At 37.5% G+C, this 21,474-nt stretch overlaps 1 protein-coding gene across 1 annotated transcript in view; it reads right to left on the bottom strand.

Moving 5' to 3' along the window:
• The window catches only part of LOC136358097 (CD226 antigen-like), a 49,417-nt gene that overhangs the window by 9,169 nt on the left and 18,774 nt on the right, over window positions 1-21,474 (bottom strand). Inside the window, 3 exon segments of the mRNA XM_066313987.1 lie at window positions 6,676-6,865; window positions 6,867-6,982; window positions 11,620-11,669. Coding sequence (XP_066170084.1) covers window positions 6,676-6,865; window positions 6,867-6,982; window positions 11,620-11,669 — 356 coding nt within the window.

The raw sequence follows: 21,474 nt of genomic DNA, 5'->3' as shown, positions 1-21,474 counted from the left end.
TCAACAAGGTCAAATGTAGCACCCTAAACCTGGAGAGAAATAACCCAACACATCAGTACAGGCTGGGACTGATATACAGGAAAGCAGCTCTGCAGAGAAGAATCTGGGGGTCCTGGGGGACAACAAGCTGTCCCTGGGCCAGCAGTGTGTCCCTGTGCCGAGAAGGCCAACGATGTCCTGGAGTGCACTAAGGAGACCATTGCCAGCAGGTCATGGGAGGTGATCCTGCCCCTCTACTCAGCCCTGGTGAGGCACATCTGGAGTGCTGTGTCCACTTCTGGGCTCCTCAGTGCAAGAGAGACATGATGTCTCCTTGTGCAGCTCCGGCACAGGGCAACACAGATGGTGGAGAGTCTCTTTTATGAAGAAAGGCTGAAGGAGCTGGGCCTGTTCAGCCTCAAGAAGAGATGACTAAGAGGAGACATCATGAATGTCATGGAATCACAGAATCAGATCGGTTGAGAAAAAAGCTTTGAGATCATCAAATCTAACCTGTAAATTTCTAAGTGTCTGAAGGGAGGATGCCAAGAAGATTAATGAATCCAGGCTTTTCTCAGTAGTGCCAAGCAATAGGACAATGGGCAGAAAATTAAGAAGCCCAGGAAGATCCACCTGAATATGAGGAAGAACTTCTTTACAGTGTGGGTGCTCAAGCACTGGGACAGATTGCTGAGAGAGTGTGGAGTCTCGCTCACTGGAGATATTCAAGAACCATCTGAACACAATCCTGTGCCATGCAGGATGACCCTGCTTGAGCAGGGATGTTGAACCAGATGACCCACTGTGTCTATTCACTGTGTCTATTCTGACCCTGTGGTTCTGTGATTGTAAAGGTTGTCCCATAGGAGATACCAAAAAAGCATCCAATATTTCCATGGGAAACAAGTTATTTTTCAGAGTACCAGGAAGATCATATCAATGCTCAAGAAATTTTCTCTTGAGCATTGCACACAATGGTATCAGTTATTTTCTGCTCTAGTTCAAAAAGAAATCTGTTCTGTTAAAAAAAAAAAAAATCACAAAATTTTCTCCCATTATCATCCCCTTTTTTTAATCACCTAGTATTGTATTTGCCTTGATGATGGATGTCAGGAAACCTGCCACATTTGTTCTAGCCTAAGCAAAAAGGCTTTCTTTGAAATCTGCAACCTAGGCAGGAAAAGTTAAACTTATAGTAACTTTGCTTGAAATGCATTGATTTCTTTGGAATGGAGTCATATCTTCAAATGAAACTAAAGAACAACCTGTAATAACCAAAGGTATAGAAAGACAAGAAAATGGCTTCAAGGTATAAGCCAATTTATTCTTATACTGCTCAAGTGCGTGGTGAGGTAATATTTATTTTTTTTTTAGGTGAGAAGCATTGGAGGAAAGAACAGGGGAAATACTATCAAAGTCACACAGGTAATCCATAGCTCAAGTTCTCAGCTATTCATTGGTGAATAAGAGCTGAAGTCTGTCTTCAGCTGAACTCTTTCTTTAGTATTCTGCCTGCTCTACAATGAAACCACAGCTGCCCCAGAGTAGTTCCACTGAGGTAGACAAGAAACTTACATGCTTAGGTCACAGGCAAAGGAAAGCAATCAGTGTCACTAATGACAGTAATCCCAGCTAACCAGCTGCTGAGCCATCATCAGATGGCTTTCCTCCCCAGGATCAAAAAGGTTCACATCTTCTTATCTGGCTGTCCTGAATCCCACATGAGACTTACTCAGGTACATCTCTTTAGTATTAATGTGTTCATTGGAAAGGATAACAATATACTGATTACAGAAGAGTCTTATCCTTGAATCCTATTTTACTGGAGAGAAAAAAGGACGAAAATTCTCTCAGAAGTTTACACTGGAGAAGGCATGTGACACTATAGAGAAGGCTGTCTGATAACACAAACCAACACCTTTGGTGTTATAACCACATATGAAATCATTCTACTGCCAGAATGTTTTCAGCTCCTCTGTACTTTAAATGATAGGATGGTGCATATGCTTACCTCCAAATTCAGGAAAAATTATGTCATCTTTTACCAGCTGTTATGCTACCCTCCAGAGAAAGTCATTATCTGTGCCAGTGAATACTTACAGAAATACAGAAAAAACATCCTATAAGTAACAAAAGGAAAAAAAAATCTTTTTATTTGGTTGTCATCAAGGATGGGTGAATCTAGATAGAGTTGCGGATTTCAGCAGCATCCCCATCTTTCCGTTTAACTGCTTCAGGCTTCATTTTTCTTTTTCTGAAGTTTCACCTTCGGTTTTATCAGGTCAAGATAATAATCTCTGAGTTAATGAGTTTGAGAGCTGAGATTATCAGCTGTCGGTTAAATATGGATGAGAAAAATCATTAGATTCTTTTTCTTTTAACTAACAACAACTGAAAGCCCATGTGCCTTTTCTCATTTGAAGTGAACAAAACCTCCCTTAGGCATTTGTTTTCTTTAACTATACAAAACCTTTTGTAATTACTGACTAACATCCCAGTCAAGATTTTGCAGAAACATGTCAGAGGCTTGTCATATGTCTCTTCAGTTCTTATGTTCCCAGCAAAGGTGTTATGCTGACAGGAGGTTATTAAGTATATTTTCAGCATCAGTACAATTTCTGTTAAGTATTAGTATTTCTCTGCAAGTTTGGGAAATTTTTTTGCAGGACACTTTTCAGCTGACTTTGGTTTTGAGGAGGAAGCATTGATGGGCTAGAGAGTTGTTTTAGCAAGAGATTGGAACTGCTCTGTCAAGACCTTCATGTCACATGCCTTGTTGGACTGGCATGTATGGTATCCTAACTGGGTATCACTGCAATAGTTTACCCCGAAATAGCTGACAGGCAGAAATTCAGCATGAATACATTCAAGCCCAGGGAATGGTGGTTGGCTGAGTAGAGATCCACAGAGATGGTTTGATACCTTGTGTTCATCCTGAACCACTTCATGAAGGAAGCAAGAAGCTAATTTCATTCCTATTCTGGTTCTCCTCACCCCCCTATTGCAGTCCTTATTTTCTGTCTGCTTCCCATAGCCCAAAAGCACTGCTGTCTCCTTCCAGCTCTCAAGGAGTGTATGATAACCCCCAGTAGCTGTACAAGTACTTCCCTGCTTTTCGTCGGGATGCTGATGAAGATTATCCCGCTATACTCAGCCATGGTGTGATCTCGCCCTGAGCATTATGTGCAGTTCTGGGCCCCACAAATTTAGGAGCAGGTGGGGGTATTTGAATGTGTCCAGAGGAAGGCAACAAAGCTGGTGAAAGGCCTAGTACAAACTGTAACTCTGACACCCTAAACATGCATATAAATGCAACCACTAACCCATTTTTCATTTCGTTTCAGTAAAACATTTCTGTCTTACTTTGCCTAAGAAAACTTGCTATCCTGCTTTCTGCTAAAATGAGAAAAATTTATTAAGTTCTAAAAATGTCTGTGTCTTCAGGAGGGAATAAGTACTTCTTTTTCAGCCCTGCTAATTTTTCAGTCTTTTCATATGACATGTCCAATTCTTTCCCAATCATCTACCAAAACAATATGTGGATTGTAAGTCTGCTTCTTTTCTTCAAAGACTGTCTCAAAGAAAAGAGCATGGTAAGAAAAGCACAGAAAATGGGTTCAGATGTGGAATCTGGTGTTATGACTGATCTCCATATTGACAGAATTTTAGAATGAGATATATGGTGAAGAACACATCAGAAATTAATCCAAAATCTCTCGAATACATTGTATAATTATGTAGTATCTGGCTGTTTCTGTAAGAGTCGTCCAAAAAGAACTGCACTACTTTACAAATACATTGCCTTATAGGTTCCAGGTTCTGAGGTCAAACAATACTTGCAGAAGTCAAATTTAATCTGTAAATTCCTGTTTCTGGAAAACAACAGTCACAGTATTTAGTGGGATAGGGTGGATGAACTTAGTGAAACTGAATTAATCTCATGGACTAATTTCCACTAACATTCAAAAATATTAGATGCGGCATGCTGACTTTTACTAATACAGCTAAGAACTGCTTTCATGATGCTTGAATATATCTTCCTCCCTCTCTCCCTTTTTTTTAAGAAGACTTCCATGCTGTTTATCTTTGCAAAAACACATTCACCTCGAGACAAGAAGCAAGCTGCTTTTTCTACCATACCACCTCTCAGAATCAGCAGTTTTTGGACTGTTGCCTCTTCTGAAAATAATCCTGTGCTCTTAATACAGCCTTTCACCTAAGATTCCTGCTCTTCAAAAGTTCTTAAAGTCCTCTCAGCAACAGCTTAAAAAAAAAAAAAAAAGGAGGGGTTCTTATCTTTTTCCTTACTCTCTCAACCTAAAACCTAAACAGCAGCTCTCCTCCTCTTCTCCCACCTTCTAGACTCAGTATTTCAAAATAACTCTGGAACTGGGCAAGGCGAGAAGAATCGCTTCACCCATGCAGAATCCCACCAACAGGCTTAAAGCGTTGGAAGAGTTTGGTAGAAAATATGTGCTGGAGCATGGCTTAGCTGCAATGCTAAGCCAAAGAAAATGACATGACTGAACTGGTAGAACATACACTTCAAAAAAAAAAAAAAATGTGCAGCAAGTTTCTGGCAGCAGTTTGTTTATTCTAGCCACAACTGTTGGATCAAGCAGAGTAAGTCACTCATGAGTTTGTGAGAGACTTCACTGTCTGTGCCACAGGGTGCAGTGGGAGCTGGTGCCTGCCCTGCTATTTCTCTCCACTTACCGTTTTTCCATATCACACCAGAAATATTAATTGTGTGTTATAAAAAACTTCCAAATGTTGAAGAGAAATAATAGGGAATCCTTGATATTTCGCTTTCTTTGAAATTAATGAAACTCAGCAAAATGCACTTAATAATACAGGGTGAGGGCTTAGAAAGGATGCAATGGAGTGTTTTCTGAATCATACTGTGCTTCATATTCTTCAATGTTTTAATTTTTTTCTCCAATAAACAGCCACATCTATGTTGCCATTGCTAGGACTAAAAATCAAAAATTGAATTTGGTTCAAGAGCAAAAGAAGCGTGGAAACTAAACTCTCTTCTTTTGGAGAAGAAATATTTTGTATAGGTAGAACTGATCATTCTAAAGGTTACTGTATTTTTTGCATTTGTATGTTTTTATTTTGTTATTAAAAGCACTGCACTTGGGAGTAAGAAGGAAATATTTCTATTGCTCCACAATTAAGACATGCTTGATTATATCAATAGAGTCAGGATTTTGAAATTTGAATGTTTAAGATTGTCAGAAGTGAGAACTTTTTGTCCTGTTTCCTGTATTTTTATCACATTTTCCTCATTTTCATGCATTTTTGTGGTTGAGTATTCAAAGTAAAGCAGGTCATCATGTTTTTTTCCCAAGCAGATTCTCCACTTCTCAATTAACCATTATCACAGTTTAAACATATTCTGTAATGTAAAAAAATAATTTACACCATGCCACAGCACTGCCAAACATTCATGTATCCCCAGGAACAAGGGCAGAGCAATGAAAGCTGGACTGAATGCTGCAACAGAAGAAGGTCTGGGGTGGTGCAAGGATTAGGTCTTGAAAAGGCATTCCACAGAGAAGAAGCAAAACCAAATTGTTGTGGTTTTTTTGTTGCTTTTTGAGGGGGTTTGGCGGGGGGGTTTGGGTGGGTTTTTTGTTTGTTTGTTTTTTGTGGGTTTTTGGTTTTGTTTTTGTGTCATAAGAGAAAATAGAGGGAAAGGTAGAATTCAACCCACAGTCTGAGAAATTTCAAGTGTCTATGTGTTGGGACATGTAGCTCCCATTAATAAGCAAACTGTGACAACAGTAACAGCAAAAAGAGCTTCTCAGCTGTCCATGAGGAAATCCCCTACCTGAATAAGGTGGAGCCCAGTCTACAAATTTCTACATTACAAATACTACTGTGAGCGTGCTCTTTGCCTTTGTTGGAGAACAGGTCTCATCCCCAAGGCCCTACAGTACAATATGCTGATAGGGAATTCTTCTTGTGCCTTCTTCGGGAGAATAGTCACCTCTTCCTGCAAGATCAGGCAGTCACTCCGCTTCCAAAGCATCTCCTTCTCGTGAATCATATGAGGAGCAGCTGAAAGAGCTGGAGCCTGGAGATAATGCGGATCAGAGGAGACCTTATCACTCTCTACAGTAACCTGAAAAGGTTGTAGTCAGGTGGGGATTAGTCTCTTTTCCCAGGCATCCAGTGACAGGATGAGAGACTCCCTTAGGCTTCACCAGGGGCCGTTCTAGTTGAACATCAGAAAAAGATGGTCAGGCACAGAGTCTGCCCAAGTAGGTAATGAAGTCACTGTCCCTGGAAGTGTTCAAGAAACAACAGGAATGATTTAGTTGTCAAGGTGGTGCCCAAAGGTTGGGCTTGATGATCCTGGAGGTCTTTTCTCGTCTAAATAATTCCATGATTCTATTCTATTCTATTCTGTGATTGTTAATATCAAATCAGTTTCTCACAAACAGGTCTGAAGTCCTGTAATGAGATCAGACAAGGTTAAATTCAGCTTATTTTTGAAAAAAAAAAAAAAAAAATTGTTAACTTTGCTATCATGCTGCTAATTGGAATGTGGTATTTAAATAAATCCTCACTTGTTATTGAAGACTTATTTTATTTATTTAAAAGTGCTAATGCCTCAGAAGGTCCCATTTTGAAAACATTTACAATTTTCTCCTTTACTTGCCAGCCACAGGAAAACTCATCATATGCTTTTGTTTCTCCCAGCAGCTACAGGGAAGTATATTGCAAAGTCAGGGGCTGTAATGCTTTGAAAGACAGTCCTGGGGTTTTCCTGATCAGAACGATCCATTGGTGTACATCCTTTGAAATCTGAACCTAAGCTTTGCTTTCCTGACAAGTTGCACAGAATGACGATATCTGCCCAATCAGCTTTAATTCTTTTCCCACATCGCTTGCTGCACTGAATCTCCAATTTTACAAGGACAAGTAAAAGCAACATTTCCTTCTGGCTTGGTAAACAAGGAATTATTTTGTTTCCCAGACACTTCAAAAGCATCTGATGAAAAATGCGAAAACCAGCAAAAACCTGCTTGTAATTCATTCAAGGGAAGTTTAGTATCCACAATTCCAGTACAGCAAATATTAATGAAATTGATTTATAGCAGAATGATATTGAAATTATTTGAAATGCTGAAAATACAATTTATGCCTATCTATGACTATATTTTTGTGCACATTTAGACAAAACAGTCTTTATGGAACTGTGAGTCAGTGATGCCATTGCAAGAAGGCTATTTCTGTAAACTTTGAGTACATCAATGTTCTATTAACAGTTTCAGCACATATTCAGCAGCATAAATGATGGGGCCAATCTAATTAAACTTGGAGTAATCTTGTTCTTCTTTCACACTTGTTATAATAAGAAAATGGTTTGATGTGACCCTCAGGACAGGCTTCAGTAAATAATGTTAAAAGATATTCCAGCCTAAGAACTGCAATTCTCCTATTCACAAATCTCACACCACCTAAATTAAAAAAAGTTCTTATCCATTCACACACTCTGCTTAGGAAAAATCTGTCTGATAATCTGTCTGTGGTATGAAAGAAGACTTCTAGACAAATTCAAAACTTCAACCACATAGAAACCATACATATATCTTAAATAATTTTGACTGAAATCCCTTTGCTCTGAGTTATTGTTTTTAGTAATATAATTTACTGTATACTACTAAAGAAAATAAATGTTTAAAAGTCTGCAATAGAAAAGTTGTCAATTTCTCTGACCCTCAGACTTGGTTTCTAAAGTCAGCTTTGTAATGCTTGTATCTCACAAGCTAGGATGAGCACCATCATCTTGCTGAAGACTTTAATGTTGGAAAAGATTAATGATCACACTGTTTCTCTTACACTGTAAAAGGATTAATCTTGCAAGTCCTTCCATGAGATTTTTTAATTAGATGTTTATAAGCAAAAAAAGTCACTACATTATATTTTTAATGTGTTTGTCTCTATCTGTGACAGCAACTGGAAGGTAAGTAGGCTACCTAGGAATAAGTGATTCCATTCATGTTGACAGGATGGAGACTCCATTGTGGGAGTCTCTAACTTCAGAGAGTCTCTCGCTCTCTGTGAAGCAGAGAGAGAAAAAGTCCAGCCTGCAATTTTTTTATCAATGGAATACAGCACAGAAAAATTACATTCCCTCTGCCTGTGGAGACTGGAAATATGATTAAAATGTTGAAATGTAGAATGACAAAAGGAACAGTGTCTAATGAGTTTACCTAAAATAATTAATGAAGAACTTGAAGATCCATGTAGACTGCAATCAAGGAGACTGAAAGTTAATGACAGGCAAGGACAGAAGAGAGATAAATTCACTAAACTAAACAGAAGGTACAACACAGTGAAGCTAATTAACTCCTTACACAGCTTGCCAAAGACAGCTAAATTTCTATTACCGAAGTTGACTGCCAAGGCTGGATAATCATTTAAGTTATCATGCAAATTCCAGCAAGAATTTACTCATGGAAGTCTAAGTAGTATTCAAATTAGACTGAATGACTGCTATGACGGGACGCTGCACTTACAAAACAGGTTCTTTGAAGTGCAGTCCCTCAAAATTCACTGCATTAAATCAGGTAAATTTTTTTAATGTATACCTTGCAGATACAGACCTGCAGATTCATTCAGATCTGTTAGGGAAGAGGGGTGAACGAAAAAGTGATCAAACACATCCTCTCCCTGGAACACCATATTCTTAGAAGTCAGATCCTCTCCTCAGACCACTAACTTCCAGCAGCAGCCTGCTTTACAACAAACCACATATTCTTGCCAGAGAAGTCTTGCCCTTCATTGTGCAGCCTTTGCTCTGGTTTTCCACTATGAGCAAGTCCTACTGCTACCCACATTCCTCTCAGGAGCGTTGACATCTCCCCATCTTCTCCTGGGTAGGTCCTTGCTGTCCTAATTGTTTCCTTACAATGCCACCCTCAACTCCAGGTGTTTCTCCTCTGTAAACATACTTAATAGGGAATTTTGTGTATGATGATGCTACCTCCCACCTTCCAGAGCATTTCCACCTGACCCAAAGGACAGGACCTTATAACAACCAGCCTTCTTCCCTGCTGTTTTGCCATATATTTGCTAGAAAATTGTACATTGTACATATGGTCACCTGGAAACAAAGAGATAAAACATTTTCCACCAAACAGGTGAAAATCCCTCCTGTCTTAAAATTTATTAGTTAACTCTTGTGTTATATTTGCCAAACAATATATCCCAGTTGCTTGATAATATATAGCATTACAACATTGTAGTATACTTTGTAGGTATGTTACAAAGCTAAGGTTGCCTTGCAAATTCAGTGAAGAAATTCCCAGTAGAAATCTTGATATAGCTGTATAATTTGCATGTATACAAATAATAAATGTTGTGTTAATAGTGAGAGCAAGGCACAAACTGCCAAATTAAAATAGAAACAGTTTGGAGACTCTTGTCTGTTCTACATTCTGTTATAACCATCTTCAAACACAAACATCATGACTTTTTGTTTGTTTCTCTGTTTGTTTGCACATCTATTTTATTTGAAAGTGTGCAGCAACATTAATGGATTTTCACTCTTGATGAATAATGTAAATATCTCTCCTTATTACAATATGGCACCTTGAACAATTTATATGATTATATAAGGCACAAACAGTGGCAAATCAAGCCTACGTAGTTCTAATTAAATCTTCTCAGTACACTAAAGTATTCCAGGCTTTTGTTTTAAGCAATTGTCCCATTTTGTTTTGACAGCAGCATCAGCACAGTGCTTTCATCCTCCTTCTCTTCTGTTCAATCACTTGCTTTATTTAGCACCTTTCTAAACACAGTTTCTTTGCCTTCAGCCTGGTACGTGTGGGATGAAAGCCTCCCGCTCCGAGAATCCCTTCTGCAGGAGAAAAGCACGCCCACACACCTTCACCCCTGCACACGCGCAGCTCAAGGTGACACGCCACGTGTGAGCACTTCAGAAGTGCTAAAGTCAAAATTTGAAGTTGCACCTGATAAAAATAGACTCTGCCTTCTCACTGCTCATGCCAGACACTGCCACTGCTGTCTGCTCTGCCCATGGTCACAGCATCTTGCTTCCTGAACAGAAAGTAGGAGGAGGCAACAGCACTCCAAATAGGTCCATAGACCTCTCCTTAGTAAGGAAGTGCTCATATGCTTGTTATCCTCCACAAACCTCTTTTGGCAGCATGTCATCTCATCATATCATATCTATCTAATATTAGATATTTAAAGGAGAGAAAAAATGCAAGGTTTCATATTTTTGTAATGTATAATCTTTTAATATTTTTCTTGGAAAGCAAATATCAGGAATATAGAGGTATAAAAGAGAGTAAATGAACTCTCCAGGATGATTCAAAAAATCAAGCAACTAAACTAAAATTTTATAGCAGGGAAATAGCTGAAGTTGAGAAATCCTTTGAAGAAATAATAAAATAATGGTATTATTTTGCCCCATCCACTCCTGCCCTTGCTACAAGCACTTAGAAGTGAAAACTATGATGTGAAAGTTTGGTCCCCGTTCATTGGTAGAAATTTTCACTTTCTCCTTTCATTTCACATCCACTTCATTTTGATTTGGTTTGGGGTTTTTTTGGTATTTCGTTTTTGCTTATTTTTTTGGTTTTTTTGTTGTTCTTTTGGTCTCTGATAGTATTAGTTGATACTATTTCTTTGTTTCTTCAGAGATTGTTTTATTCCATTAGAAAGTAATGCTATCAGAAATAATTAATGACCCTATCAAACTTTTCAAACCTGTAAAGATAACTCAGCTCTACAACAGAGACAGATTCCCAGGTGCCACTTGGTTTGCTGAAGCTCCACATACAAACACAGTTTTCTTCCTCTGCTTGTAATAAGCAGTGACGAAAAGAAATAATTGCACACGAAAAGAAGGCTTAAAATTTTAGGAAAACAAACTTTCTCTCGGGCGCTTCTTTTCACCAAGAAAATCAGTTTTCAGAAGAGAAAATATCTTGAATGACCCCTTCACCCCTCCTGAATAGACAAAATTAGGCAGTATACTTAACTCCTAAACTAATGTCTTCCAACTGTATTAGCACATACTACATGATTTTGTTGAGTTTCTAAAAACACAGGTTTGCCTCTTTTTTCGGTTTTAATCAGTTACTGACAGCAGTTCTCCAATTAGACCAGAAACCAGAGGTACTGTTGTGTTTGAAGAATGCATTTTACTAATAGCAGCTGTTCGGATCATAAAAGGTAAAATGAAAATATTTATATTCCTATACCCTTAAAACATAACATCCCTTTGAACATGCATTAATTTATATTGTGAAAAAACTGGTGAATCTTTGTCTACAAATTAACTCTGCATTATATACTCAACATTTAGCATACAATTGTAATTCACCTGCCGATTCCAGTTCGTTTGTATATATTCTGTTACTCTTTGTTGATTTCTTTTCCTGTTGTAAGCTGAGCTTTAGCTGCCTAGAGTGCAAGGAAAGGGAGAAGTCAGAGAGAGGGAGGTGAAGTGAAAGAGAACAGTTCTAATAGGAATGAGAAAATCATTCCCTCTTCAGGTATAAACACTCATGAACTTCCAGCAAGGAGAAATTGGTTGCTGGGGAAGAAGTCATCTGTTAAAAGCATATAATGCACTATGACAAGACTCACCTGCAGAAGAGTCCTGAAGATCTGAGAGGTCAGATTTCCAGACTTTCACCCTGTCCAGGAATTTCACTGGTTCAGGATGATAAGAAACTTACCAGCAACAGGAGTTCAATGAGCAGACAGGAGTAACACAGGATACTGTGCTCAGCCTTCACCTCCTGCTGATGACCTGTGGTGTCTCACAGTGGAAAAAGGGAGGGAAATGCTGTGTTGGGACACTGCCTGTCACAGCCTGTGTGTGTGTGTGTGTGCGCATTCATGCCCAGCTACTCACACCTTCCACAAGGCTCTTCAGGGGTGTGCAACAGGCAAAACAGAGGATATCACATTTGAAGGAACGGAGAAGAAAACAAGTAGGGGAGAGGGGAAGGGAAGGGGTGTGAAAAATCAGACTGAATCCTAAGGATCAGTATTGGAACCAATGTTTCTCAAGAGTGAAAGCCACGGGTGCCAAGGCAATGCAATGCATAGACAATGCATAGGGTACAAACCCAAGCTGCCCAGCCCCAGAAGTCATGTAACACCCAGGAGTGTAGCATGAGGACACACCGTGGAGAATTGCTGTCTTCTCAGATCCTTTCAATGGATTGTTTTATGGGCTGAAAATATGTTGGAGCAGAAGGAAGTACCTAATTTCTTTCAGAATAAGTTTGTTACGCAGCTTGGTGCCAGGTTAAAAAAAAAAAAAAAAAAATCAATATGTCATCAGTATTTTTACCAGAAGTTTTCTTCTCATTTCTTTTTGACCTTATTAAGTTCTAAATTATATTTCTGTCTTGCAGGCCAGCTGAAAGAAAGGTTCATCATTAGAAATATATCCAGCAGCAGCAGCTTTTGCAGATAGGAATACTTCAGACCTCAAATAGTAATCATCTCTTAGTGATTTCCTTTGGAGTATGTGGAAGTTTAAATATCTGAATCCATAATTTATTTTATACTCTGCTTTTCATCTGTCTCTGTTCATTTCACAAGTTAGCTTGTATTTCCCCCCAAAAAATTATTCTGTCTGTCCTAGACAAAACTATCTTCTTAATTGTGAATACTTTAATGCTGTGTCACTGTAAACTTCCTGTTCTCCCATGCAATTCCAAATTTCATTATCTCAAAGTTTCATCCATCATGTTTACAATGTGGGAAACAAAAAACAAAGTAACAAACCTCTTGGATCTGGATTTAACTGCTGAGTGTCACCATAGTTATATTGGATAGTAGAGATAATACCATATTTTATTTAAATTGAATTTCCAAGTAGTGGCTGCAATGGCATAAAATTATGGAAGTGTGGCTGAGAAGATGAAGTACTTTTGGCTTATAGAGGTATCAGAGTAGTTGCCCTCAAAAAAAATGTTTAAGCCATTAGATTCTATTTGTGACCCCTTAGCATTTCCCTATTTGTGTGGGCATAATTGGAATGGTCACTCTTGTGCCCTGTTTTCTTGTTTTCAAGGAAACAAAAATTCCGTCCATATAATTACACACCTTTTGGTTGTCAGCCCAGTCCACTTCCTCTCTCAAATGTGGGTTGTCATCTCACCTTCCTATTGCAGCTCCCCTCACCAGTCTGGTGCCAAGGATGGTTTTCCTCTCTGTGCTCAGGTGAATCCTGTCTTTTTCTTGCATTCCTCAACCAATAAAAGAGCTCATGGTGATAAAAGACAACTTACTGTTGACAGCAGCCATGCAGCTCAGTCCTGGCCCATGGAATTGCTCTCCTTTCCCAGGACTTTTCCCTTCTTCAGCAGAATCAAGAAGAAGACACCACCTAAGCTGCCTATTTCCTTGATCACCCCCTCTAACACCATGTAGTCATACCTGATGTGCTCCAGATCTCTCCTGGACTGATTTTTGGTGTATATGTGAAAAAGCAGCTGGGCAAGTCTCACTACAGCTGCCTAAACTTTACGCTGGCAGCAGCAAATCTTTCCAGAGAGCAGGATGTGTGAGCAGATGAATAGACAAGACGTGAGGGTCATCCCCAAAGTATCACAAAACAAATAAAGGTCAAGTAATATCTGTAGTAGCCATCTGACACATGTTCATCAAAGCAATGCTCATATGGAACATACAAAATATGCCTCCTAATTTAATCTTACTTTGGTAAAAGCACAGCAGTCCTCATGGGTACTGAATGTTGCAATTTTTTTTCCTTAACATAGCACATTCCAATGCAAAAAAAGTAACCATGAGTACCTAATAGCATCATTATTCTTAGTAACTAACTGAACATTCAAAATGGTAAGAATTAAAAAGAAGAAAAAAGAAAAGAAAGAAAAGAAAGTAAAAACAACTCCTCAGACCTGAATAAAAGGATCCGGATGCTCTGACTGCTAATGAAATAAAATAAAAAATGTTATCAGGTTGTCTGTTTCCAAAAGACAAATTTTCTCAGGTATGTCAACAGAGAGTTATATACAAGACAAAGGAGGCACTTTTGTGCTTCCTTTAGTAATGGTAACACCTTAGGTGGAATATGACTTCATACTATTTATCTTATTAAAATAAGGTTTTACACATTGGGAGAAAATTCAGATGACAAAAACTGATTAAATTTAGAATCATGAACTGAGAAGTTGAAAGAACTGTGTTTGTTTAGTGCAGAAGTATCACAGCAGCACAGAATCATAAATGTCTTGGGTAGGAAGGGACAAAGATGGTTTAATTCCAACCCCCTTTGCAGTGGGCAGAGACAACTTCCACTGAACCAAGTTGCTCAGAGTTCCATCCAGCCTGGAACGGAACATTTCCAGAGACAGGATGTCCACAACTTTTTCGGGCAAGAAAATGAAGGATGAAGACTGGTAACATGACATTTTCTTTTTCTCTCACTCTTTTTTTTTTTTTTTTTTTTTTTGAGGGCTGCAATTTAAAAAGTCATTATTAACCAAGAGATACCCAGGGGGGAAAAAATCTCCTTGTAAGGCTGGTTATGTCCTGTAGTGTGACTTCACGAGAGTTTTATGCATGTATTTCCAACATGGGAATTTCTCACACACATTAAGGATATACTTCTCCTGCCTCAGAAGGCAGAGATGGCTGAGAAGAATTTGGAACATCTCTTCTAGCCTGAGTTTTCCATAATTCTATAACTCCTTTTTTATCTAAGCTTTTCCTTCAGAAAGGAAGAGGAGATATCTCTTGTACTCCCAACAGGGCTGGTTTTCTTTCTTTCCTTTTAGCATTCTATACTGAAGGGGCATCCAATCTTTAGTTCATCATGAAAGATAAAAAGTAAGAAAAGCAGCATTTAACAGGTCAATAATCACAGCAGAAGTGTGAAAAAGGTATCTTCACTTGTCTCCATCCTTTTTCTTTCTAATTAGGTGCTGAGAATGTGGCTGACACCATGTAAGATACAGAGATAATTCTGGCTCCGGGGAGCTCAGCATCTAAGAGCCAAAGAATGAAGGTCCCTCAGGATTAGTTCTTGCTTCCATGTCTTCCATTTAAAAGTCTGATAATTTTTCACTATAGACCTATGAATCACATTCTAAATTGAGACAGAGATAAATAGAAAGCAAGTTATTTCAGGTGAATAGGGACTTGAAAAAAAAGCTGCACAACGTGCTGCTTTTGGCAGGCAGAAGAGCATTAATATAGAAATAAGAGCTGAGTGGCGTGGATATCATCACACTAGCCAAGAATAGAAAAGCTCTGTCTCTGTTATCACAGAAGAGGTTGATCACTCTATTTAAAAAACGGGAGTACTTCATGGTACATCTGGCATTTAAATACTCTATTAATGAACTTCCATTCTTATTCTCAGTTCCTAGCAAAACATACCCCGTGAGAAAATGGTTCATTGTCACTGATTGACACCAAGTTACCCATTACAAATTTAAAAAAAAAACACCAAAAACCACAAAAAAAAAAAAAAAAAAAAAAAAAAAAACCCAACCAAACAAACAAAAACCCAACAATAACAACAACAAAAAAAACCAACCACCCAAACCCCACAATTCCCAAATAAAGGAAAAAAAAAAAAGGGAGACCTCACCCCCCAGGCCCCCCAAACCAACAGAAACTCCCCAATGAATTAAGCAACTCTGAATAATTCACACTGTGGATATAGAAGTCACTACATCAAAATCATATTTTTCCCATTTTACTCATAGCATGGCACGGAAATTTTAAAATCAAACTAGCAATATTTTAATACCTAGGTGAAATAAAGATCCTGAGAAAATAGACAGACTTTTCCAAATACATAGAAATCCTTGTTAAAATTAGCAGTTCTGTGCAAGGAACATATACAAACACAGGACAAAAATATTCCAGCTAATTATAACTTCATTTGTTTTTAATGTAAATTAACATACAATGCTGTTCTGCCATAAGGAACAATTTTTAATTACATAGTTTTTATATCATATAATTCTTCACTGCTGAAGACTTTCAACTTTTTATCTAGATCAGTTGCAAAGACATGGTTCATAGCAGATCAATATCTGTTTAAGATATCTCTAATGATGTTTATTACATTTTTATATTTTAAGTTAAATTTGCATTGTAAATTGGCTCTTTGTCCATTTTAAGATTTCTGATCCAATTTTAGCTGATTGCGTTCTGCCTCACAAAGCCCTTCACAAATTGTTCAATCATTTCTGCTTCTGTTTAATTTGAAATAATCGACATTCTAATTACATTTCAATGAAAACTTTAAAACTCTCAGTTCAGGGACTACTGCATTTTGAAGCAATGCAGCCTCAAGAGCTAACTATTAATAAGGCCAAGTGGTTTTGGAAGGATGTGCGAAGCACATGAAGCCAGATGAACTTATCAGTACTCCTCAGTGCAGCATGAGTCAGAGGATGGTTTGTGGTTGTGTAGGAGGCATTAATACGGTGGTCTGGAAATGGGAAAATTATTGCACAGAACAGCAGCTGACAAAGAAATTCTTCATACTTGCAATAAGGGCAAGACAGAAAAGGGTAAGATTATCATTATGGGCAATGACAATAGAAAGTTCTAACCAAGTAACAAGGGTACATCTTGTACCATCACAGATATGAGAGTGCAATAGGAAGAAAGTTTTGTGTAGTGTCTGTACAGGGAGCTTTAAATATATCCATTAAGTTCAACAGAGCCCTGGACCTGGAAGACATTTTGCATGTAAATTATCACTAATTCATTTTGCCAGATTGGGAACAAGAACAGGAATACACTGCAGATTTGAGAAGTCTTAAGCTCTAGATGTACAGATATTAATGGAAATCATATCTTTAAGCCAATCATTGTCTGTCACCTTGTCTTAGCTTTTCTGTTCATACATTCTCATTACAATGCTGCATGGAGTCAAGTATGTCTGAAAAACAACAGACTAAGAACTAACTTTAAGGCACATACACAGATAGCATGACAAATCCTGAATTTCCTGTCCAGGACAATTCCTTAAATTCTTTTTCTGTGAATTGATTATTTATTCATACTTTAAAATATCCCATCACAGATGAATAACTTTTGTACAGATGGCTTTAACAGAACAGAAAAGGAGTAAAGACTAAATACACATCTGGAAAAGGATGAAGTAAATAAATGTATCCATACTTCAAGTGGCCAAAGGTAAACGAATACCCAGACAAACCAGAAAAAGGCAATGCACATCATATGAAGACAAAAGGAATTTTCCCAATACTTCTTCCAAGATCTTTATAAATTAAAGTAATTCAATTTTTCTTTTTTGATGTGCTAAAGACTATAAACATATCCTTTCTGTGTATACATTTCTTTGCAAAAGTTAATAGTTTAAAACACAAGAAAGAAGGATTGCAGGAATTCCTGCTGCCGCTTTGCTGCTGTTAGATACGTGGCTGGCAATTGGTGATATGTCACAATTGTTTAATATGTTGCCAGTGGTCACCTGGGATGAAAAGTATAGGATGCACCTCCATACAGCCCTGTCCAGTGGACTGCCCCAGTGCACTTTTCTTTGAAATCAAAGCTTCAACACCTGCAGCTTCAAATGCCTTTTCTTACAGTCAGCAAGTGCACGAATTAACATTTTTTCAATGATCAGCAATTCCTGTGTGACATCTCCAGTTCCAAGGCTTCTTCTATTAATAGTGACTTCAATCTCTGCTCCTCACATTTTATACTCAACTTAAAATCAGTCTTCAGACACATATCCCAAAGCATTGTACATAAGAAACTACAGATCATTTTTAAACTGTTCTTTAAGAATGATAGAGTAAAGATCGGCGTATCTTAAAAAATACTTAAAGAATTTTTCTCTAAAAGTATAAGTTTTGTCTGCTTAGTACAGGAGGATTTGTGACTCATAAAATGTGGGAACATTGAGAATAATAATAAAAAAAAAAAGTCCCTTGAATTCAGTTCTGAAAACTGTTGGATATATGCTCACTCTGCAGGAAGAAAAAAAAAAAGACACCTCAGATTCACCCAGCTGGCAAGTATCTTCCTGAGGGATAACTAGAGTGTTCTTAACCCATACATTCATGTGTAAAAGAGGCAGCACGAACTCTCAAGTTCTTTGCAATTATAGTGCAGGATTTCAGCACTGCATCCACATGTAAGAATATCCTGTAGCTACATAACTTGTGAAGTTTCTGATATAATATCCTGAATATTATTTCTTTTCTGTCAGCCTGTCTCAGTAACAGTTTCAGCCACTGGCCATAAAAAAGCATAGATAACATTGTGGAGTCTGCAAGAGTTCTCTCTCACCTATTTCACAAATGCCATAGGAAACCTTCAGCCAAAATTCAAGGCAAAAGGAACAATATATGTCTAATATTTTTATGATATATTCTGATAAATCTTCAGGACTAGGTTAAGACCACATCTAGTTAAAAAAAATAAAATAAAATCAATCACTAGAATGATTGCATCAAAAATTTTATATAAGTGGTGATTTATCACCAATTTTAGGGTCTTCCATCTAGCAAGAAGGGGGAGAGTTCCACATGAGAAGATCCCTGCAATGAGTGTTAAAGTCTCCTGTCTCTTCTAGGATCTCAAGTCCTTCTGCCAGCTCAGCCATCTTTTTTTTTTTTTTTTTTTCCCTCACTTTTGTCCCTGATTGAAAAAGAACTGTGTTCACCACACCCAGACCATGGTGGGGTGAATTGTTTTTCTGTGACCAAAACCTGAATCATAAGAAGAGTCCTAAATAGGGTTTCTCCAGTATTATTTTGACACGTCAGACATTATAAATCTATTGTGATCTCTTACTCACTCAATAGCCAATATTAAAGAGTGCAACCATCATGGACATTCTTTTTAAAAAGACGTCTTTACTCTAAAAGAAAATAAATATAGATATTGTCAAAACACTAAGAAAAACATGCTTAATGTTTTTCAAATACCTGATTTCTTTCTTCTCTTTTCTGCTTTTCTTTTGAACAGCAGGCCATGATCCCCAACTGGTTTTTGCATCTTGATCTTGTAGTGTCAGGGTTTTGTTATCACTTGGGTTTCTGGATCTAGTGACACTGCTGTCACCATCAGACACTCCGTGAAATCTTTACTCATTAACCATCAGCACTCAAGGATTCCAACTATGCAGATCAGAATCACACTAAATTCACTCACTTTGTATTCCTACTTTTAAAGATTACACAAAGCACATGGGAAAGCAGAATCAGACTCACAACCTCTGTTGATTACCAGGGATGAAGCATTAGAGCAACTTTGAGCAGATTGAGTGCAGAAACATTCATTGTTTTGCAAGACAGCAAAAGTTAATCCAAGATACTTTATTCAAATTTATGCAAATGACAGCAGATATGATTGACATGTGAAGAACATTTCACATTTAGTCTAGTTAAGAAATCTCCATCATGAGCATGATGCCATATGGCATTATTTCCATTTATTTCTGCTATTTCCTTTCAATGGAAATTTTGAAAGCCAATCATATATTCTACATCTATATTCTGCTGTCAGCTGTCATTGAAGTATGCACTGCAGATTCCTCAATGGCATAGTTACCTGCTTAAGGTGGTGCAGGAATGTCTCTGTGTCCAACAGTAACAGGTCATTATCAATAAATCCTGACAATATTCAATGCCTTGGTGGTGTGATTTAAATTATAAACCAGGCTTCAGTTTTGACTGACACAAAAACCTCAATAATACCTAACTTAACTTCACTGTGTCAATTCACAGAGCAAGCTTAAGTTTTATTTTGAATATATGTGTCCACAGAGTTGCATGCTTTTACAGCCACATACTTCATAACTTTAGCTCAGTCAATCAATAATTAAAACTAAAAGCATGAATTACAAAACATTAAACATCATGCAAATCAAAAGAAAAACTTTATTATTTTTTTCGTTGATTAACTGAAGAAGAGGAAATGGATTTTGCAGTGCATTGTTATTTGTCTGGGGGACTGTAGATAAATTAATGCTTTTATAGAAGTGATGTCTACTGGGAACAATAACTTATAAATCCTAACAAAAAGCCCCACACCGCAACTGAAAAAAAGTTTAATTACCTACAAAGTGATCATTCTAATATGTTGGCCAGATTTCTTTATTCCATTAAAAAAAGATACCTTAAAAAACATTTCATATACCAGGGTTCCAATTATTTTTTTCGTGAATCTTTTAGAACAAGATCCATATACAGTAAATATGAGACTAACACTCAGCTTTCTCAATACTCTTACCCTGGTGCAGAAAAAGAAACACTTTAAAGATGAACATCAATGTCCTAATTTTGCAGTGTGGAAAAAAGAAAAAGTATGTATCTGGTGTCAGCAGCAAGCTAAAACACTGTCTATATGGATGTGAATTTGAAGTTTACTGTTTATTTAATCACAGCAACATGTCATCCAGGAGTTGAAATACTCAGTACTGACAAAGGTACTGGTAAAATAAAATAAAGCCTGACTGACAACAGTTCTACTATGACTACATAAATAAATACATTCTCTAGAGTCTGGTTTTAATAACATATTTAATTTGCAGTGTAGATTAAAGCTGTAATGTTTATCTTTACTGGTGATACATTTCATTCTCCTCACATCAGGTCATGTTTATACATATCTACCAGGAGCTGAACATGATTGTTCTCAGAAATCCTGATTCTTTAAATGGAAAAAAGATTCATTTCTATTCAAACTTATTATCTACCTTTGTAGTTGATTTAAATAGACATACTTGAAGCATGAGGGGTTTGTTGTTGATTAAGGTTTCATTTTTAGTGTCCTCAAACCAAGAGGTAAATCCCACATGCTGAGAATACTGAACCCTAAAGAATCATTTAAAAAAAGCTTGCCTGTGGTACCAAATTCACTTTTTGTGCGGTTTACAGGAAACTCAAATCTGTAAGATGATTGCCTAATAGAGGTGTTGGACAGAAGAGAAACATTCCAGAAGGAAGGTGACTGCCTTGTTTCTTGCATCATTTCAGATTAACTCTAGCAGAGACATCCAGGAACAAACAGCTGGTAAATCAGTGCTTGGCCAAAAAAAGGACTAAATGAGCTTCCAGATCTCTGCTGCGTCTAGCTTTCAGAATTAAATAGAAAATGAACCCATTGTGAATAAGGTCTTTGCACTGCCAGAAGTCAGGTGGGATTGAACCAAATAAGAGATCTGTTTTGCTTGTCTTTCAAATGCTAGGAACTGAAATTTCCTTTTGATCTTTTCTTTCCTAGCTGTGAAATGCAATCAAATGTTGAATGGTGTCTATTTTCACTCTGGAGAATGGGAAAGAGGAGTATAATTTTTCTGCATTGAGGCTAACAAATCAGCAAAACAGTAAGACCAACTATTTATCCTTTGAAGGCTATTCTGTCAAATGTACATAATGATTCTTCTAAGTTTTTGGGTTTTGGTTGACCCATGTTGAATAGGCATATATGGAAAATTACTAGAAAAGAGTTCTTTCCACT

This window comes from Sylvia atricapilla, chromosome 1 (genome assembly GCF_009819655.1).
Source record: "Sylvia atricapilla isolate bSylAtr1 chromosome 1, bSylAtr1.pri, whole genome shotgun sequence".
In the NCBI taxonomy this organism is placed as follows: Eukaryota; Metazoa; Chordata; class Aves; order Passeriformes; family Sylviidae; genus Sylvia; species Sylvia atricapilla.
The sequence above is the reverse complement of the archived record's forward strand: the minus strand, read 5'-3'. Positions and strand labels throughout refer to the sequence as shown.